The sequence below is a fragment of the Triturus cristatus genome, chromosome 3_2 (genome assembly GCF_964204655.1).
Source record: "Triturus cristatus chromosome 3_2, aTriCri1.1, whole genome shotgun sequence".
Lineage (NCBI taxonomy): Eukaryota > Metazoa > Chordata > Amphibia > Caudata > Salamandridae > Triturus > Triturus cristatus.
In genome coordinates, this window is record NC_140584.1 from 928,868,580 (window position 1) to 928,891,523 (window position 22,944).

The window sequence follows — 22,944 nt, forward strand, 5'->3', positions numbered from 1 at the left end:
ACATTACCCGCATTATCTAACTGCAAGGAAAAAATGAATAAACAAGGCGATACAGACAGTGTCAGGGAGCAGCTGAGTTCTTCACACACGGGGGATGCCTCCTTTAGCAAACTTCCAGCTGGCAATGAGTCAATCCAAACAGATGAGCTCCATGGCAAGACTGCCATTACAATTGAATGCCCTGAGGATGCCGACAATCACAGACCTCCTTTTTCCTCTGAATCTGGGATGACAACCTCAATTAGGGGAGATAACCCTGTCAAGGTAACCCACTCCTCCCTGGCACAGGAAAGGCCAGCGGGCACCGCAGACCAACTGGACACTAGCATGTTGGTCGAGGAGGCAACAGGCTGTAAGGGGTTGGAGGATACTCTGGATCTGGGGGACACATTTTATTTGGTGACTGATGGTTCCGAAGCTAGCTCCTCTGAGGTTGAAGATAGCAGTAATGTGCAGTTCTCCAGCTCTAGTCTCAGTACCCTACAGAAGGATAAGGTTTTTAGGAAAAAGAGGTTCCTGAAGAAACAAAGAGAATCTCATACATTGGTAAGAGACGTAGAAAACAACATCAGATCCAATGTAAACCCTAGCCTAAAATCGGTCTACTCGGCTACTAGGAGTGTTTATACAGATCTCTCAGAGCAGGAGGAAGACGCTGCACCTTCTTTGAAAATGATTTATGAATCTATAAAGCAACTGCAGGAAGAGACCCGAATGGATGGAAAGAAAAATAGATTAGCAACAAAAACTCCAGGGCGCAGTGCGGAAAATGGCTAAAGCTTGCACCGATATAAACTTAAGACTGACGCTGACGCACGTTGAAGAGCGCACAATTACACTTGAAGATGGCCTGGTCAGAACTCAGGCGGTAACGTATGCGAGACAGTTCACGGATCTTCAATGGAAGATTTTGAAAATAGGCAAAGGTGAAATAACCTCCGGATACTTGGTATTGAAGAAAGAATAGAAGGGGATAATCTGTGGGCCTATATACTGAGAATGACGAAGGGAGCCTTTCCAGAACTCCAGCACTGGAATTGGGAGGAAGAGATACAGCGGGTACAATGCTTTCCTATGACCCTGAGATAACCTTTACAACCTGGCAGAGAAGGAACTGCAATGCCAAGGGCAATACTAATTTACTTTGGGAATTTTCTGCTCTGAGAAGAAGTATATGCTAAGGCCCGCCTGAATGCTAGGAGGACTTATGAGAACCAGTCCGTCTTTGCGAAACCGGATTTTTGCCATGTTACCGTGGAACAACGATGGCGATTAAGAGAACTGATCCAGCCTTGTCAAGCCTTGGGAGCACAAGCGTACTTGATTAATCTGGCACGATTAAAGATTATCCACAAGAACATTACAAGAGTCTTTACCTCAGAGATTCAAGCCAAAGATTATATTGAGAAACTAAAAACACAATGATGCTTGTTGGGATAGTTCGATGGAAGTAAGGTGGGGGGGGGGGCGGGGGGGAACGATTGACATTTTATCTATTTCACCTTATTACTATTAGAATAGCCCCGAAAAACTAGTATGCATGTATCACTGATGAGAGGATCACTGGATGGTAATGAAATTAAAAAGGGTGGGAAAAAACCCAGAAAAAGAACATCTAGCAGGCTGGCAACAAGGGGGGCCGACTCTCGGCTCCATCACAGAGACCTTAGGTCTGCTTGTCTCACATTGTAGGTGGAGGTAGGACGGGGGGGGTCACGAGGACAGGGAGAGCAGAGTGGGGATATGCAGAGGCTTATCGGGGGGGGGGAAATAAAAAAACACCATCTTCTGAGGAAGGTAGTATGGGGAAGCAAGTGACAGAAAAAGGAAGAGTAGGAAATGGGGGACAGGTGGTATTACATATATATCATGCGCATAGCAACAATTAATATTTGCGGGTTGAACGATGCTGTTAAACGTACGATAGTGAAGGAACACCTTAAGACACTACACGCCGATATAGTTTGCATACAGGAGATGCATATTGAGGGGTCGCGAAATATTCTCCTAGAACAGTTGGGATGTCAATTGATAGCACACACCACACAAGGGACTAGGACGCGGGGTAGCAATCCTGGCTCAAAAGAGGGGGATTGTGTTTAAATCTTGTCTAACTGATGGGTATGGCCGATGGGTAATTGTTGAATGTCAAGAACAGGGATTTAATTTTACGTTAAATTCAATCTATGGGTCAACGGGGGATGACCCCAAAATATTAAATTTTCTAAACTCAGAATTGTCTAAGTGGCCTATACCGATAATTGTGTATGGAGATGTTCATATAAATGGCATAGAAGGATTGTGGAAGGGGGATCCAAGTAAATATACAGGCCAGAAAAAAAAAAAGGCCACAGGGCCCTAATTCAGATGATGAGGGATAATGGGCTCATAGATGCTTGGGGGCAACTGAAACTACAGGAGGCGGGAAGCACATACTATTCGGCACCGCACAGAGCTGTTGCGCAGTTAGATTACTTCTTGGTTTCATCCTTTCTCCTCCCCATTTGTATCATCAAGAAATTCCCTCGGGTGATCTTCGACCATAATCCTTTGGTCCTAGAGGTTCAAACTTGTGCTGGGACGGGTATCAGAATGCAGTTGGATCTTTGAACGCGCCTTGCTGAAGGACTCGAACTATGTTCAACATATGAACAAATGGCTTGAGGAATTTCAAGAGATCAATAGGGGAAGTGCTGGATATGGGGTAGTATGGGATGCTCTCAAGGCTGGTATCAGGGGGGAAACCTTGAGCTATTCCCTGAACCGGAATAAAAAAGCAAAGCAAGAGATTAAGAGCATACATAGAACAATCATGGACATAGAAGAAGAACTGGTTAGGGATATTGTCACTGGCTCAAATACAGACGAGATCCTCCAGAAATTAGTGTTAGCTAAGGCTATAGCAGGGGAAATCATGGCAGCAAGAGCAGCAGGGAAATTTTTGGCTTGGAGACAATCTTGCTATGAATTTAGCGAGCAAGTTGGGCACATGTTAGCTGAAAGAACTAGACAGAAAGCCACCGGGGGAGATATCTTCGAGATTAAAAATTCAGAGCGGGAAGTAGTCACAACACCCAGGGAAATACGCATGGTTTTTCATAGTTATTATGAAAATATATATATGGAAAATACGCTCAGTGAACCCAAGAATGTAAAAGAATACTAAGCTTTGCTCACTGGCGGGTCATTTTCAGCAGAAGACTCAAGGGCTTTGGAGGATAGATTCTCAGATGAAGAAATTCAGAGAGCTGTAAAGTGACTGCCTTCAGGCAAGGCTGTAGGCCCAGACCAAATACCACTAGAATTTTATAAGGTTTTTTATTTCAACTTTGGGAGAAGACTTAAGTTTTGTAATGCGCCAGGCACAGAGTGTGGGGAAACACCTCCAGAATCACTGGCAGAAGCTAGCATGATCATTTGCTTAAAGAAAGGAAAGCCCCCTGATGAACCTGGTTCTTAGAGACCGATCAGTCCAATGAATAGTGATGCAAAAATGTATTAAAAAATCCTAGCGAATCGCTTTAGCCCCATGAATGGGAAGGTGATCTCGCCCTGCCAGCACGGGTTTATCACTGGCAGAGGCACAGCCGAACATTTCCGTAGAGTCTGTACTCTGTTTGACGGTACCTCTGTCATGCGAGATCCTATGGCGCTTATCCTCTTCATTCGATAGGTTCTCGTGGGGCTATCTTTGGGTGGTACTTGAGAACTCGGGGTAGGAAAGGGGTGTAGCAAAGCCATTCAAATACTATACAGGAATCCTAAGATCAGACTCCGTTTGATGGGGGAGGGGCAAAGCGACTCAATTGATATTACACGAGGGACGAGGCAGGGTTTCCCTGTTCTCCCCTCCTATTCGCTTTTTATATCGACCCTTTGATTAGGAGAATTGAGGCAAATAAGGGTATCCTCCCTATTTGACTAAACAGATTTGAAACTAAGATTTTTCGATATGCCGATGACCTGGCAATAACTGTCGCAACTCCATCTGTGGCTTTAACAGAAATAGAGCATGAGGCGGAATGCTTTGGGGTGGTCTCTGGTTATTGACTTAATCGTGGAAAGACCCAAATCGTAGTTAATGATAGGATCTCTATATCAGAACCAGGAGTGACTGAATCCGCCACCTATCTCTGGGTTATTATAACATCAGAATTAATTAAGGTTGTTGAAAAGAACCTTGTCCCCGTTATTCAAAAATCAAAGAGAGACTTTGATAGGTTGAATACTTTGCATCTTTTGATTGTGGGACGATGTAACATCATTAAAATGATATTTCTGCCGAAGGTTTTATATCTATTCAGGACGATACCCCTGAAATGTGAAAATCATTGGTTTATGGAAATGGAGGGAATGATTAACCGATTCATCTGGGCTCAAGGGAAGACGAGAAGAGCACTTAGATTATTGTCTCTATCCAGGGAGAGAGGAGGTTGGGTGGTACCGGATTTAAAAACATATTATTGAGCCACAGTGATTCAATATATCCTGGGGATATTCAGCCGGAAAGGTCACCGACCAGTGGAGGGATGATGCTCCCCCAGATGTATGTGAATTACTCCTAGAAAGAGAAGCTCCTAACTGGCTTTTGAAGTTCAGTGAAGCCAGCTATTACAAAAAAGTTAAATTCAAGACCCTTGGGTGCAGCAGTAGCGGTCTGGACCATCCTCAGGAAAAAGCTGGGGTAAGGAAGAATGAATAATTACACTACTCTATTTGGGAATCCATCTCTACCCGAGATCTTTCATGATGGAATTATGCGGCGGTGGGATGCTCTAGGGGTGAAAAAGATTGGAGACCTCTTTGACTTAGACGGTATAATCTCATTTGAGAAAGCCCAAATCCTTTTTAAACTTGATCGCAGTGAGTTTTTTAAATTCCTCCAGATTCGGTCCACTATCGTAAGGAGGAAGGGGGGGGAATGAGAGCTTTCTCTGGAGATTCAGTTATAGAAGGGGTCCAAAACCCTGACGGGTGTACTATCGCCCATATTTATGGAGAGCTGATTCAACCACAGACGTATGATTTAGAAATACCCTCTGAGTAATGGCAGCGGAAGCTAAACGTTGAAGGGGGCGAGTTTAGGGCATCGCTTAAGTTTGGCTACACCATTTTAAGAGTGGCGAGCCTCCAAGCACAACATTTTAAAACAGTTTTTTCGCTTTATTACACCCCAGCTAAAATAGCTCAATGGGGTGGGACTGAGGGTATTCTTTGTCCCCGTTGCCAAAGCGACGAGGCAGACATAGTCCACATGTTTGCCTCTTGCCCTGCCTTAGAACCTCTTAAGAGAGTTAGAGGATTTTATGGGGCAAACTCTGAGGATCCAAATAAAATTATCGGCTGAGTTGATGGTTTTAGGTGTGGCTAGAAACAGAACATTGATAACCCACCAGGAATTTTATTTCTTGCCATGGCTGTGGCTAGAATCTGGGTGTCATCTGCATGGGTGGACCCTAACCCCCTTACATTTCAACAATGGTTATCACGGCTCTTAGCTATGTACAACTTGGAAAAGAGCCTGTCTGAAAAGAAAGGGTGGAAGACTAGGAAACTAGGGAAATTTATTTGGGCCCCTGTAATAGATTGGAAACTTAAAATGGATAGACTCCAGGTATAAGCCAAGGATTTAAGTATATCGGAGTATTGTTTATGTTTTGACCTTCCATTTTTTTTTTTACTTTGGCAGCATTGATATACTCTGTATTTTAGATACAATGGTATTGTATTGCGCATTTTCCGTTTGCCTTTCAGATTTGCTCTCTTAAATGCTTGTTAAGTCTCTCTCTTCCTTTCCCTTATTTAAGTATGTTTATTAATTACGGATGCTTTTGTAACGATGTACCAAAACTGATGGTGGAATAAATTATTATTATATATATTTTTTTTAAAGGAAAACAAGAAAATTCATCACCTAAAGAATAACAAGGCTGATCTTACGGAAACTCTTTTGGTGACCTCTTGAGCTTAGGCTGTCATTATTTAACAGGCCTGAACTGCATTTCTCTTCATCTTAGCACAACAGGTTTTTAGTCCACTGAAGTTTCCCTGTAGCTGTGGCTGAGCCCTGCACACCTCTCATCTCCTCGCAGGGCTTTCTATGGAGTTGCCGTCAATTCATTCTCTAGTTTAATACTGCAGATTGCTGTGAGGTCCAGCACAAGGTAATCAACCCTTTGCAGCCCTTTTATGCAAAGGACAGGCTGGCTGTGCACCTGCAGATGTGAAACTAAATACAATGAACTTAAAAAGCATAAAGAAAAAACACATGCACTGATAAACCAATTAGTGGTTTCTCAATGTGCAGAGTCAAAATACAAGTAGTACAGTCCAAAGAAACTCACGGTGACCAGGCCAAAAAGGGGTGCAATTTCTCACAGTGATTAGTAACTGGTGGTTCAGGAGTTGAGAAATAGAACAAAGACAAGGATAAACAGGAATATAAGAAGGAGCACAAGAAATCTAGGACCTGGACAATGTGGAGGGCCGATAGGAGAAAATGCAGAGCAGGAGGCTGAGTAAGTCCAGGACCAGGAGGAGGATCAGGATAACGACAGGACCAAAAGGAGACTACCCAGCAGAAGGAGGACCAAGAGACCGATGATGGCGGCAAGGAACAGAAGAGATAGGAGGAACAAAATGGAGGGACAATTCAGGACCATGACCTGGAAAAGGACCCGGAAGAGGAGGAGGACCAAGAGGAGGATGAAACGTTAGAGGACTAGTGTGATTAAGAGGAGATTTTAAACCAGGAGGCCCACAAATATAGGAGCAAAGAGGATTAAGACCAGTAAGACCAAAGACCTGTGTTACCAATTAAGTAAATCAGATGCTTTACCTCTGCATATTTCTGTGTTGCTTATTTCTTTGGGAGCAGAGTTTGTCAAAAATAATGCTTATGCTAAAAGCCACTGGTTACAACTACTCATGAAGTCACCCTCTTTCAGCAAACCCATTGCATGGAATGCCAGGATAAATGTTTCCAGCGGTGCCCCTCCCTGAAAACTAAGATAAATATGCAGTGCCCCCAAATCTGGTAGTCGCACATGACACTAGCATTCCTACCTTTGTATCCAACATCAGACCTACTGATGGCATCCCAGTGGCTGACAGTGTTGACAGCATAGCTCCCACAAGGATCCCTAGTTCTCACTCCAAACCACACACTAAAATTCTATCACATCATTCAGTTTCAGCATTCTAGGCACCAGCTCTGCCATACAGAGAATGGGGACACAGAGGATACTACACATCTCCCTTTCTCGCAAACAAAACACAGAACAGCCATTTCCTTGCAAACAAAGTACAAGGACAATCATCCACAATCACTAAATCGCAAACATTTCTAGGTTATACAGAAACCCAACAGCAACCTGGTATACCCTCAAACACAACAAGTAGCAGTGACATGGAGAAGCTGGCGCAGAAGAATCGTTGACAACACTTCAAGCTCACCAGGTTGATTCTGACCGTGGCATTCTTATTCTAATTGTGAAACCGAGGACGCGGTTCACTTCCCCTAGTGTCCATCCATTTTGGAACACAGTACATCACCTCCTCTCAATTTTACCCCGCCGGGCTGCTTAATTCTACTAACTCAGATGCATGAGCATCCATGTGTTTCACATCTAGATCAGTGCTTCTGCATTGGTAATAGGAAATTGTATTCAGGCATGTTAATGTAAATGTCCCGATGATGATTCCAATATATAGAAGGGGGATCGAAACGTCGACCTAATGTACACCATATGCACATTTTCATTGAATATTATTTATGTGTAACGGTGTCCTACCATATTCTTGTTTGTGTTATCAGAATGTTCAACATACAAGCAAGTCACTCTGCCTGAGACTTTTTTGTTTTTCTGTTGTGTATTTTATGTCCGTTCTGTATGTCAAGTAGGATGCAGGCTTGTGACCCACTTTTTTATTGTGGTCATTCATATCTTTTGACTATATAAATATTAAAGTATTCCTGTCCAGCTGGACAGCGTTAGAATATAGTCCTGACTCTGGGTCTATTTTGCATCGCTTTCCTCATTGATTACTTCGGTCTAGGGAACCCTGTCTCTCAAACATACAGACAATGGGGACACAGAGGATACTACACATCTCCCTTTCTCGCAAACAACAAAACAGCCATTTCCTTGCAAACAAAGTAGAAGGACAACCATCCACAATCACTAAATCTCAAACATTTCTAGGTTATACATAAACCCAAAACAACTTGGTAAACCCTCAAACACACAAGGACAACAAGTAGTAGTCAGAACTTGGCGATCGGTCGAGATATGAGGTTCACCACATTTCATGTCAAACAAAACACTGGGACTTCTAGGCTGTGACTGCCATTGTCTAAAGATCCATAGTATGAATGTCTTGCGACCTCCTCGTACATGAAGCCCTAAAAATCAAATGCCTACACACTGACAATGACACTAAAGAACATTTATGCACACAGGACATGTAGCCATAGACATCGAGTCACACAATTGCCAGTGCACAGAACCCAAACGCTTCCTTCTACAAAACGGTTTACCGGGCATTCACAATTCAATACATTGAGGGCACAAAAAAATTACAATAACGCAAAGATTAAGAATAGGTCTTCTCAGCTTAAAATTCCCTTGACCAGACTCCAACACACAAATCATCATCACAATTACACTTGTACACAATGTCCCCCAGATATCCATATCAATTTACTGAACAATCGAGCAAAAGAAACTCTCATACACTCATCTTCCAAAAGCAACACAAACATTCCCACAAGGTAATCATCTGCATCACATGCTCACACACCGAAATTCAGCCAAGCACTGCCATACGCTTCACACTCAGCCACACTGGATGGTCAAACCAACATGACCAAGTGCTAGCCCGAAGAAAGCACCTTATCTGCAGTCAACATGTCCTCTGAACACAATGATGACAGCCTCCAGCAGATACATACGGAAAACTTGACAGCACAACAAACACTAGAGCAGTCCAGCAATACATCCAGTGAATCCAGACCATATCAGCAAGTAAAGAAGCACTCGCCTACAACACACTAGAACTACATTAAAACACTACTATTTAAACACAACACTCCATTAAATGTCAACTGAATAAAATTCCCTGCAAGACAATCACACATGTACTCGATCTCCTGTACCACACAACTGTCAAATCTTCCTTATTTATAAAGGATGGTGACTCGTCTCACAGCACACTCAGGTGATAACTGTGGCTAAAAATGAATATGATATTTTAACATTGCAACTGGACAAACGTCAGGTGTGTGATGTTTAGACTTATCACTTCAAAACACAGTATACCCTCAAACCACACAGTCTAATTTCTGTCTCCAAAGTCCTTCTAACTTAGGTTTCTAAAGGAACCAGGATACCTTGGGATGTCTTTCTTCAATGTCTCCAAAAGCATTTCCCTTTCAAACATCACCTTTTTACCCCTCCTTTAGGATGTCAAAGTCTACACAGCTAGTGCATTGACTGGGACACCCAGGCCTGAAACCCAAGGCATTAGTGAGGATCGTTCAGGAGTAACTTGTGCTGCAGTGACCCTAAACACCATACACTCGTCTTGCACAGGGCAGGAGATCCACATTAACCTGGTGAAGTGCATTGTCATAATACCCCTGTCCATAACCTTAACTACAGCGTTAGCAAGAGCTGCACCATCTCCTCCGGCGACTTTGCGGTGGATTCCAAAACATTTCCAGAATGCTTTTTACAAGAACTCAGTCAGACTTCATGCGCTCAACAGAGTTCTAGCTCGTCAAGTGGCGCAAGCCCTTCTACCGAAGCAGGCAAAGCTTGTGCCTCTCGAGAGAGCAGTGACCAGCTTGTGAGTGATTAAATGAGCCCAGCATAATATGCTTGAATTCAAGTGGGGCAATGTGAAACTGTTGCTGCACACTAACACCAACAGGGCACACAGGGCCCGCCAATGGCATGGACTAGACTGTGCCATAGTCAACTTAACTATGAAATCATATTCATTCATATAGCGCTTACTACCCCTGAGGAGGCGTCAAAGCGCTTCTTTGGCGAGTAGCATGCTACTCCGGGACCCATAAAGGATTAGTGTTGAATTAGTATAGTGAAATATATAAAGTGGTGGATAGGTTAGTCAGTTATTTGGATTCGGAAGGATAAAAGAGGAAAAAAGGTTTGTATTTATATAGGGCTTGTTACCCCTGATGGGGATTGAATCGCTTTTTTGGGGGAGTAGCACGCTACTCTGAACCCATAGGGATTAGTGTTGAATTAGTATAGTGAAATATGAAAGTAATTTGAGTGGTGGATATGTTAGTTATTTGGATTGAGAAGGGTTGGGGAGGGGTAGAAATGGGAAACGGTTTGCATTTGTATAGAGCTTGGAACCCTGATGGGGTGTTGAAGCGCTTTATTGGCGAGTAGAACGCTACTCCGAAACCCATAAAGGATTAGTGTTGAAAATTAGTATAGCGAAATATGAAAGTAGTTTTAGCGGTGGGTGTGTTATTCAGTTGGATAGAGAAAGGTAGCGGAGGGATAGAAGAGGGAAAAAGGTTTGCATTTATATAATGATTGCTTACCTCTGATGAGGTTTAAGTGCTTTTTTGGTGAGTAGCACGCTACTCTGGGACCCATAAGGATTAGTGGTGAATTAGTATAGTGGAATATGAAATTTGAGAAGTGAACATGTTAGTCTGTTATTTTGATTGAAAAGGATAGTGGAGGGATAGGAGTGAAGGATTTTGATTTTTTTTTTGGGGGGGGGGGGGGAGGTCATAGCAGTAGGAGGAGTCTTTTGGATGAGTAAATATGCATAGTGGAGGGGAAAAGTCAGAGGGAAGAGTTTAGAAAGGTTTGTTTTGGGGATCGGTATAGTAAAAGAGGTGTCAGATGATGCAAGGAGGGGTAGAGTAAGGCAGAGTCTAGAAAGGGTTATTTTAGGGATCACAGTAGTGGTATGGGGTTTGGGATAAATGAGAGAGTGGGTGTAGAGGATATATTGATAGATGTATAGGGTGAGAAATAGGGTAGTGCATTGGATATGCTGAATTAGAAGAAAGTGATAAATATATAGATCCATAAGTACATTGAAAGTATATAGATGCATAAAGGAGGTAGGTATATGTAGATTAAAGATATTGATAGAGGTACAGGATGAGAAATAGGGTGGTACATTGGATATGCTTTTCAGGAGGAAAGTAACAAACACACAGATCCAAGTACATGCAAGGTACATAGATGTACAATGGAAGAAGTACATGTAGACCAAAGATGCACCAGATAAATTCCGGTTTTCAAGTCTTATTGTACTTAAAAAAAAAAATATAAAAAATTTAAACATTATTCTACATGTTTATACAAAGCAATACACAAAGAGGTACATATATATAGTAAAAATAAATGATTATATACAGAGGGATATGCTTTAAATTTCATGAGTAGTTTTCTGAAGATAAGGTGGCTGTCCGTGGATCTTATGTTGGGGGTAAAGAGTTCCATAGTTTGGCTGCTTGAACAGAGAAGGATGTGCCACCCATGTTTTTTTTTTTAAATCTTGGGATTTTGAGGCGAGGTGCCATTTTAGAGCGGAGGTTCCTTTGTTGAATGTGTTTGGTGATTTTATTCCTGATGTTGAGCGGTCCCATTCCATGTATTGCTTTGTGGGTGATACAAAGCAGCTTGAATGTGGATCTTCTGGCAACCGATAACCAATGCAGGGCTTTCAAGGCAGGTGAGATGTGGTCTCGCGGCTTGATATGCAAGAGTAGTCTGGCAGCCGAGTTCTGAATCCGTTGTAGTCTTCTCATGGTAGTTAAAGGTGATCTGTGGTAGAGGCTATTGGCGTAATCGAGTTTGGACAGAACAAGGGAGATGGTAGCTTAGACCTTGTGTGGAAATCCCAAATGAGGGAAAATTTGTCGCAGCGTTTTTATAGTGACAAGATTTGATCTTGCTAGTTTGTCCACTTGGGCATTCATCTATAGCTCGGAGTCCATGGTCATTCCGAGGTTTCTTACTTCCTTTGATACTTTAGGTGGTGATCTCAATTCATCAGGCCAGGCGGCAAGCGGGTCATAATGTTTCCAATTGCCGCATGCGAATATTGCCATTTTGGAAGCATTCAATTTGAGGTGGCTCCAAGTCATCTTAGAGATGCCCCTTGAAAAACAACCAGCCTCTGGTGGGTTCCCTGACTGGTAAACACCAGCCTGCCATCACTCACCAATGCCTCTCCTTGGGTCACTGGTGAATTGTATTATTTCCTGAAGCCCCATGGATCATTTCTGGTTTATGCGCACTGTGAAGATGTCTCAAACTAGTCCTCCATAGTCACAGGCAGTGCTGGAATTGGGAAAAAAATACTCTGGGACCCTCATATATTCGGGATCAAGATGTGACAATGGAAAGGGGGTGGACTCGTGAGGGGCGGAGACATGAAAAGCAGAATTTAACAAACATTTATTTTAAATCTGCTGCAAAACAATAGGTACCAAGGAAAAACATAGCAGTAAACCTGAACAGGATTAGTTTAATTTGTTACAAAGAAGCTGCATTTAAAATGTTTTATGGGGTTAAAGCACTTGCTGCTTAGATGTTAATGTGCCCAGCAGTTTTCACTGGATAAGAATACTGGTAAGATAACTCTGGTGATAAATGCATATGTTGGAGAGATCTGTGTTTTGTCTAGTCACAATTTTGAAACAGAGTAGCACAGAAGATTAAATCATATTGTGTAACAGAGATGACATATTTGTATTTATGTACATAGGCAAGTGGGCCACTGCTCTTGACACAGAGATCCTTTTGTTAGTTGCAGTTCAGAAGTTGCAACCCTTCTAATATAGCACATTGAGTTATGAACGGACATCAAGGAAATCCATGCAATCTCCAAAGCATTGGCATTAGACCCATCTTGTTTTTTTCCATAATCGGTTGCTATTCTAAAAGTTGCTAAAAAGGGTTCCTTCGGATACTAATAAAGTTGTGTTAGTACGGTCAGCCCCAACCACTGTGTTACGCTTTAAATCCACACTTTGTGTTTCTCCTGCCATTGGATCTAACATATAATGCCTAACAGTAAAGACATTATGTGTGTCTCCTATACCCTGAAACCCTAATTGTCTTACATAACATTTCCTATGCGCTGATTTGTACATTTGTTTGGTTTATTGTAGAAGTTGTGTGAGATGATATAAAGTGCTGAACACCCAACACTGGGCTATAAAATAATTACATTTAAAAAAAATTTGTAAGTACTACTTAAATCATTATTTGTATAATTACTCAAAAGATAAATCCGACATTCTTATACCTCATGCATATATCTTACAAGACCTGCCTCCAAATCAAAGTTTCTCTAAAGTATTTGTGAAATGATAACATACTGTGTATGTCTGTTTCCCTCAAATGCATTGACATCTAAGCAGTAGGCTACAGATATCTCCCAGTCAGAATGATACTCAAACAAAAACAGGTCTGATGGTCCACTAAATCAGGCCTTTGTTATGGGCCCAGACAGAAGTGATAACAACACCTACACTTCGGAATAGAAACCATCAACATGTGGGAATTGTGGAATGCACCCTAACAAGCCACACGCCAAATATTCTATTACATCATTTACTCTCAGCATTCCAGGCACCAGCTCAGAAATACAGAGCAACAGGGACATGCAGCATACTTACTACATGCTCCTTGTCACACAAAATCGTTATTGAAGCCAGTTCAAGTTTTTAGGTCTCGCCTAGGCATCGCTTGTGCGGTCTCTGCGAGACATGCTCTATTCAACACATGGGCTTTAAAAGCTCCGCCCGTTGTCAAGGACTGCCCCTGGTACACGTGTTGTTACTCAGAGCGTGTGAGCACTATTTCTTTCTTTAAGCTGGAGCATTGGAGACCAGTGCTTGTAGTTTACATAGCTCTGTGGTAAACAGGGCTGTAAATCTTGCTCTTACATTGCCTTATTTGCTGTCATTTCAAAGATTAGGTCTGTCTTTTTAGGTCTCGACTAGGCAGCGCATGCACGGTCTCTCGAGATATACTTTAATGTATGAGCATTAAGCATGCCCATCGCTTCGGATTGGTTCCTTCGTGTGCTTTCCAAAAATCCTCTCATTTCATTGGTCAATAGCTTACAAATGTCCCTCCCTTTTCTGTTTGGTCACGCCCTGCAGACTGCCCCTGTTACATGCATTATTTCAGATCAGCCATATAAGTTACTGTTGCACACTACTTTTTCTTTTGCTGCTGATTCTTATGTTAATTTCCTGCTCATGTTTCCCTGATCACTTTTGCCAGCGCCTGCTCATAGCTCCAAGCCCGGCCCACGTCCCGTGTTTTTTTATTCATTTCTTGTCCGTGTTGTCTTTAGCCCCTCACTCCCCTCCTTATGCTGTTCACGTTGTAAATTTCCCACTCCGCCTCCTCTCCTGTTGTCCATGTAGAGACCATCTTCTGACTCCTAGGCAGCTTGACAAAAGAGGCGATATCACAGTGCACACTCTGCTGCTTTACTGGGAAGTGCACCAGTGCTGCTCACCGAATGTTTATGTCCTTCAGCCCAGACTGACGTGTCCCTTGAGCGAGTGTGATGTGAGAGGCGCCGTGTCCTGTGAAGAGGAGACCTTAAATCACCAAAGCTAGCGTTTGTGAGCGGAACCACTGGAAGCCTGCCATCACAACCTCAAAAATAAAAGAACGGCGAGAGAACAGCCAATAATCTACAGACCTCCCTTTTCGTTAATGGTAGCTAGTTGAGCAATGGCAAACCCTTGAATTATGGGATAAACGAACAAGGTATATGTGCTGCATTCATCTCTGTGAACGAAGCGTTTCTCGGTCCCATCCTCTGACTCATACTGCAGGTTGAGGCCCAGCTCATGAATTAATACGCACCCCTGAGATGACTGAGTTGAATGGGGGTATCTACCATATTGAAAAACAGAGTCAACCAGATAGTCAATTCAGAATGTGTGGACTTCCCGCATGCTGCTTTCTCTTTCTGCAACGCTTCTAGTGGTGCTTGAACAAGGGGCTAGGGGTGGGGTGCTACTTTAAAAACATGTTTAGCTAATAAGCTAAACCCGATCATTAAAAGAATGTGGTTGGATCAGTGGGAACGCACAGATGCATTTTGAAGCACATTTTTCCAGGTATGTGCCGTGGTGCAGTGCTGTCAGATATAGACAGCATATCCGCTATAAAAAGGAACATATTGATTTATTGCTATTGTTGATTTTTTGCAGCACTTATATACTGCCACTGGTACAGATCACAGAACACACGAGGGAATACTAAAGCGGATTAAATTGTTTTCTAATCACTCTCTCTCTTTTTCTCTAACTTCTTTTCTCCGACTCTCTTTCCTTCTGTGTCTCTTTCCTACATTCCCTGTATTAGAAACAGAGGCAGTGTGCCAAACGTAGGGGCATACTTGTCTACTGCCACTAGGATTGTGCAAATGACTTACATAAATATGTTGATGGAAGTGTAAAATTGTCCAGTCTTTATTATTGGGCTTTCTGCAGTGAGCAAGCACACACGAGCCCTAAATAATTCCGACACTGCCTCATTACTCCTCAGTAGGTCAAAAACCATTAGAAACATTTTGCGCAGTTTGTAGAAATTCTGACACACTACACTGAGACGTTGCAGAAGTAATGCCTTACATAAATATTTTGCCATGAGAATGGACATAAAGAAAATGCTGTGAGTGGACAAAAAAATACACGCAGAACATTCTGCGGTAATCTTGAGTGCAAATTTGAAGTACATTTGTTTGGCATGTAGAGCAAAAGCTCTTCATTATTTTTAGATTTTGGAGCATTTGGAAATTCCTCGCATATATATATTGACTTAAGATCCAATAGCAGAAAGAAGGTTTCTGCGGGACTTCTATCTTGAGTGAGCATTTTTTTCTGCGTAAAATTGTGATTGTGGCCATAGTTACCATTTCACGGTACGGTGTTTGCCAATGTGTCTTTTTGAAGGTAAAATGCAACATGTGCCATGAACATTGAACGTGCCTCTGTTGATACAAAATACAGCAATTCTGAGCTTTGAATATTATTAGGTCTAAATGAAACATGACCATACATCCTAATTAGTTCAACCTTGTAGGTATCACACACAGAAAAATGAATGTCTTGGATTGTATCGACCCTACTAAAAACTTTCTTCCCAATTCACTTCAGGAGAAAGAAACAATGCGCCTCGTTTTAACTGCCCTTCTGCTCACATAGACAAATTTTAATTTGCAAAGCAATAAAAAGTTTTTTGTTTATAGGTGCTGGAAAACCCATAACATACTGTATTGCATGGTTACTGGCAAATATTTTCACTGGGGCCAAAAAGCATGGTCTGTGGCTTGATCGAGGACAGCATTGATGCCAGCAGGATAAGGTTCAGGTGGTGTAAGGTGGGCATAGGGGAAGCGAAAAATGTACATGTTGTGAACAGTGACTCATGGAATTAATTTCAGGGTCAAATCATATCCTTACTACGCCTTTATCCCCTTAATTATCATCATGCCAAAAAATTCAACAGTACACCACATAACATAATTAAACTCCACTAGATACCACTCCAAAACACAAAATACCATTCCACATAGTTACGCCCATAACAATTCCAGTACACCCAGTACCACATAATGACTATCCACATAATTCCACAGCACAACATGCCACATAAATCCACTACACAAATCCAATCCATGCTACACAATTCCTCAACGAACTAATCCTTCCAACCCACATAATTTAGCTACACACCACATCCATACACTTCATAAGACATATGTAAAAGATATTGCCATTTACAATACGAAAAGTTATAGCTCAAACAAATGCGAGACCGATTGCATGAGCGATTTCTAAATACGGATTCCTGAACACATACCATATTAAATGCGAAACTCCAAGTTCCGGAACGCTACCCGCTGTAGGGCATAAAGTGTAACAAGTGGCCTATGGGCACTTAGTAGTTGTGACTCGCAAGGATAAAGCTCCGCATAGAGTTGCCAGTCTATTAGTGCCGCCTCTGTTCGACCCTCCAGTCTGTGTCTACCTTCCTTCTAAACCGTCAAAACATTTAACAAAGGACGGGTACACAGAAAAGGTGGCGCGAACAGTGGAGAAACAACTCAGAAACGGACACAAGTTGTCAGGCTACGCCTACGTTGCAGCCGAGGAAACAAAAAAGGGACTTTGGGAGATACCCATAGAAACCCACAGTGTTCTAAATAAAGGCCAATAGCGTTACGCCTGAATATGGCCATTTAGGCAATACATCCGAATCATGCCTAAAAAGCGGCCATTTCGTAATGGTAATGTTTGTCATTCATTGTAGGAAACAAAATGTGAAAGTACTGGCAAAAACAAAACCGGTTTAGAACCACATAGAACCGGTTTTGAACCACATAAATGTTCTATGTATTACACATTGCCAAATGTTTATCACCCTAAATATATCGAAAGACCCAAGATCGATTTAAAACACTGTTGGTTGGTTTACCCCCGAATTCGCTCACCGCACCATGTGTAAGTAGCGTTATAGTACAAGAAATATATTCGAAATGGTCACTCCCTGTAGTCTAAGCATTAAAAAAGCACTTGACATTTCTCTTTTCTTCGGACTTCTGAGGTGCGATCAGTAAATAGTGCCAACCACGGAACAACACGTTACTAATATTACGAATACTGCAAAAGGATAAGCGATAATAATAAGCGAGCTAATCTAAGATGCCGATTTGCGTGATACTGTAGTTTTAGTCACAACAAGGGACTAAACAAGCATAGCGACTATTTTAGGATGCTCTTTTTCTCTCTTCGTATTAACAGTAGGTTCATTTACATTTTATATTTAGCCTAATGGAGTCTTAAGAGAGTTAAGGACACCTTTCACTTTTCCCAGTTTGCTGCTTCGCCGCGTGCGCAGGACCGCATTGACAAGATGTGTTGAGTGCGCAGGACCAGAGTTTGCGGTTCGCCTTCAGAGTCGTTGTGCGCTTGCTCACTGCCCATACCTGTCTGTGGACGGCGAGAGGGAAGGCCCGTATTTCCGCGGCGCGGGCGCAGTTTCGTCTAAGGCCTCTGCAGCCGGTTAATGGCGACTATGTGTTAGAGCCCATGAGGCGGGCACAGGCAGTAGTGGCGGCTCTTGGGGAAGGTGCCAGGGGCCTGCGCAGGTCAGAGGCCATGGCTGGCGTGTTCGACATCGACCTGGACCAGCCCGACGAGGCGGGCTCAGAGGAGGAGGAGGAAGGGGTAATGATCTGGGGAACTCTAGTAGGGACAGGTGGGGGAATCGGTTGCCAGAGCGTAGGGAGGGTGAGCGCACGGTCTCAGCGCATAGGCGGGTCTACGGAGGGGAGTGAATTGTTGATGAATACGCTGAAGTCCTGATTTGGTGAACAATGTCATATAGTGAGTAGCCCAATAGTGTAGGAGTTGCATGGATGATCTACCAAAAGTGCACCACGAGGATGAAATTGGTGCGTAAAAGCAAAGAGGACGGGTTGAAATCTGTAGGAGACTCGCAAGTATGTAAACTGCGGAATATACACATTCGTAGATACTCGGATATGCGAATGAAGCCATGCTTTATTTTGTTGAGGCGCAAGACCACATGACATACGGCCAGTGGTGATATTGTTTGCTTCATGGTGACGACATGACTCGGTCCTGCTACAATAGGTAACTTCTATATTCAAGTGTGAATTCATAATTATTGGGTCTAGTGGCATTGGTGTTCTCCCTCCCAAAAGCTTTTCGCTGACGGTCTATTTGAGACTTTCTTCCTTGCCCCGATCTGCACTTTCTATTTGCTATGTGTGGGAATAGGGGAATAGGGCACAAGGCCTAAACCTTGTAAAGAATAGTGGTCCTTACCAGTCAAGCGTTGTATATCTTGGGATCCCCATCCGTCTCAGTTTGTCCATTAGTTTATTATTGTTGTTGTTGAAGATTTGTTATCATTTGATAATGTGTTCGAAGTGGACTGTTGATCACATAATTAAGGCTCCCTGTTTTCCGTTTTTACTGATTATTACAGATATAAATACAGACAGAAAACCATTTCTTTACCGTCCTTATTTATTTTTAAATGTGGATAAAAACGGAACTTGGGTTGTTTTTGAGTTATTCAAAATGCTGTCAATCATGACTGCCAGGCCAATAGCTGTGCGGATTGACAGGTAAGGGGGTTAAAAAATATAGGCATTTTAGCACAGAGCCTTAAACAGCAGTAGATTTGCACAACCATGATACTAAAATTTACATATTTTCTTGCACGTGTATAATTTGCCACCATATGTGTATATATCATTGAAACCTGTCAGGCGTTCAGGCAAGAGTGCACATTAACTGGTTAAATAAATGCAGAAGTATACACATTTCAGCTTCATTTTTTCACAAAACCTAAAATAAATATGGATAAATACAGGTAAAATTTGCAAAAAGTAAATATGGATTAATACAGATAGGAATGACTAAAATATAAATACCATAAAACCGGGAGCCGTACACATAATGCACAATCATGCATGGCATAATATGTACCACTGTAGTGACCATGTGCAAACTGTTTTTCTACTAGTGTTTTGCCACTGTAGTGATACAAAACCTTGGCATAATATTCCGTTAGTTGCACATGTTATTTATTCTCAGGTCCAGGAATCAACCTTACTGCCTTCAATAAATCCTGTTTAGGTCTGTTTCCATGCCCGGCCATTATATGACCTAGATACTCCTCTTCACTTAATCAAAATTTGCAATTTTCTTTTAAATATGTGGTTTTTAAGATAATTAACACTGTCTCCAATTCTTTGTAATGTTTGTTGTTCCTGTAGACTAGAGTATTGTCTTGAAAATATTGTACATGCTTTGCCTCCTTGAACAAACTGCGCATCAACCGTTGAAGCCCCGGCGCTGCTGTAGCTAATTCAAATATTAGTCTTTAAAACCGTAATGTTCTCTCACAAGTTATGAATCCTCTGATGTTCGTCGATGCTGGATGTTACTGAATTTGGAGGTATACTGATTTTTAAGTCCAAATTGCTGAATACTGATTCCTTCAAGAGTGGTTAAAATCTCGTTTATATTTGTTTGAGTGCAGCTGTCAATTATATAATTTTGTTTATTATGCACATGTTGACACAAAAACAAAGCTTGCCCCCCTTTAATATGACTATAAGGGGAAGAGTCATTCTGTACCCTCTACTTGTTCTATTATGTCATGGGTGCTCGCAAAACTTTCCCCAGGTTCTACAAAGTATAGTCTGTGGGGTGCCCAAGGGTCACATTGATCCCAGCAAGGTGGGAGTGAGGCTTTAGGTGGGCAGAGAGGGAGACAAAGACTGGGGGACACGGGGGTAGAGTGGGCTTTTGGGAACCGATTCATGTAAGTGGTGTGGTCAGTGAATCGTGGAGTTCTTCATTCCATACTACCCACTACATTAAGCCCCTAGTCTCAAGAAGAGTCATAGAATTGACAATATTGTGTTCTGCTGTATCTGAATCACTATCTCTCTACTGCGCGTTGGCATAAGCCTTCTCTGCTTGCTATCACTACCTTGGGGAAGTCAAGTGTAAAACAAAGTAACTTGGTTCCAGATGTACGACCATTCCATTTTGCGAGTCAAACATTGTGATGTTTTGCGACTCGCAATTTGAGGCGCAAATTGGAATGTACAAGTGTTTCAGACATTAAATGCGATTCCTAATGGGGTCGCAAATGACCTTCCTCATCAATCACATGAGGCAGGTCGAAATTTGCGACCCATTTGGAATGGCCAGTACTCGCAGGGATGGTAGACCACCATGTCTGTGACTGCTTTTTCGATAAAGCAGGTTATTTTATTCTTTTAAATGCAGTCCATTTTCCTTGAAGAAAAAACGGGATGCATTTAAAAAAGAAAAATTAATAATTTCTGTTTAATTTATTAAAGTAGGCAGTGATCCGTGGGACTACTGTCTGCTTTTATTTTCGCATCCATTTACAAAGGGGAAAGGGTCCCCTGTGGATGCCTTCCCGTTTGCGAGTGGCTTACCACCTGCTTGAAGGCCATAAAACAATTTGCCATTCTGACTCGCTATTAGAACGTGGCGCCCTTGGCACACCCCTTCCTAATAGTGATTTGCAATCACTATTTTGCGAGTCACCGACTTGCAAAATAACGTTTGTACATACCAACACCCTTATTGCGGTTGCAAACGGGCCGATTCACCGTCTGTAACTGCAAAAAAGTCACATACATCTTGCCCTTAATTATTGAATTGCAATGAAATAAGATTGCACAGGATAAACCAGAGAACCTGGGATCATACCCGCTTCCCCACTTGACCAATTTGTGTTATCCTAGGTAATTGTTTTGTTTCACTTTGCCTCCTTTTTCTTCATGAACACACATAAGATGATCTTTAAATACATGAGTTCTGGATATGTGCTGTAAAAAAACCTTCTCTTGTGCTTGATTTAATAAACTATAATGTTGTCCATGTATAACAACAACCCAGGCCGCCCAGAGGGATTCGCGTGGCACTCTCTTACCTCTTAGTTCACTATTGGCACTGTTGTCAGGGTGGGAGAAGGTATTAATGTTTCTGCATTCATTTTTGAAAACTACTAATTAAAAAAATACTTCTCAATATATTGATATTATACTAGTTGAAACGCTTCTTCTGTATGTTAATGAAATGCACATTTTTGAGGAGACTTTAATAATTTTACGTGTTGCAAGCTGTTTTAAAAATGAATGCATTCCTAAAGTGGTGCAAGACACCTTTATTTACTTCTTTTTTGTATTTTTTGTATTTGTTATCACGTAAATAAATACTTGCTTGTTTAGTTAACCCCTTCGCCGCTGCAGGAATTCCGCCGCGGCGCTGGGGGGGGGTTTGGGGGCAGCGCGGTGGCGCAGTGCTCGTGACGGAACCGCTCCGTCACGAGCCACGGTTGAGCTGTGCTCATGACGGAGTGGTTCCGTCACGTCTCCGCCCACTGCGCTAATCGCCCGCACAGGTGGGGAATTAGCGCCGCGTGGGCGGAGCGGCGGCCAACGGCCGCAGCATGACGGAATCACTCCGTCATGAGCACAGCGCAACCGTGGCTCATGACGGAGTGGTTCCGTCATGAGCAGGGAAGGGGTTAACATCTTATTTCATGTTAGTGCCTCTCATGTAAACAGCAGCCTAGTGCTGTTGTTTAGCTGGAGGCCTTATATGGAGGTCAGATGGGCCGCAAGTGTCCCCCGGGCTGTATTTAATGTATCACTGTATTGTGCCATCATCTTGGATTTTCTTAAGCATCTCTTTTACTTCTGGTTTTATGGTTACAGAAATAAGTCTCGTTCTATGGGGCACTGTTACAGACCTAGGTTTCATTTTGATTTTATGTTCATAGCCTTCTTAATTTTCCAATTCCGTTTTCAAATAGACCTTTGTTCTTTAATTGAATCCTTTATTCATCCATCCACAGTCGGCAGTCGTTCATTGTATCTGGGTTTCAATAGCATGTTCAGCTCAAATTGTTCCCATCCTAAGATTACTCGGCCTTTTTCTGCCTCATAAACAGTTGTTTCAAACGTTAGTTTATTTGGGTTATACAACCATAAAAGCACACAAATGAATAAAAACAAAACTATTCAATACATGTGTTGCACAGCCACATTTCAAAGGTCAGAGTAAAACATGATTATTGCAGTTTGATAAAAACCATAAAATGAATAAAAGTATGGGAGCCTTCGTAGCAACCTCAAAGATCAGCACATATATGTGTAGTTAGAGCTACACATGCTCAGTGGTTCTACAATGAGGTGACAAGTACAGCAACAAAAGGAGAGGGTACGTGAAGCGGAAGGGAGCCCCACACATGGATGCCATTTAGGGGTCTCAGCTGTGACCCCTGGCTTGCTGTTTGCTACCCATATGACTCCTGGCCTCAG

General features: G+C 42.3%; 2 protein-coding genes across 4 annotated transcripts in view; one reads left to right on the plus strand and one right to left on the minus strand.

Annotated features, from left to right (window-relative positions):
• Window positions 1–18,165, minus strand: part of TUBD1 (tubulin delta 1) — a 247,878-nt gene extending 229,713 nt beyond the window's left edge. Inside the window, exon 1 of one of the 3 annotated variants that reach the window (XM_085649409.1) lies at window positions 16,902–17,177. The gene's annotated coding sequence lies outside the window, so the exon portion shown is untranslated. The other 2 variants (XM_085649411.1, XM_085649410.1) reach the window with 2 other exon arrangements.
• RPS6KB1 (ribosomal protein S6 kinase B1) overlaps window positions 17,998–22,944 on the plus strand; it is a 526,632-nt gene continuing 521,685 nt past the window's right edge. The window contains exon 1 of the mRNA XM_085649414.1: window positions 17,998–18,268. Coding sequence (XP_085505540.1) covers window positions 18,131–18,268 — 138 coding nt within the window. The 5' untranslated portion in view covers window positions 17,998–18,130. The remainder of the gene's footprint in view (window positions 18,269–22,944) is intronic.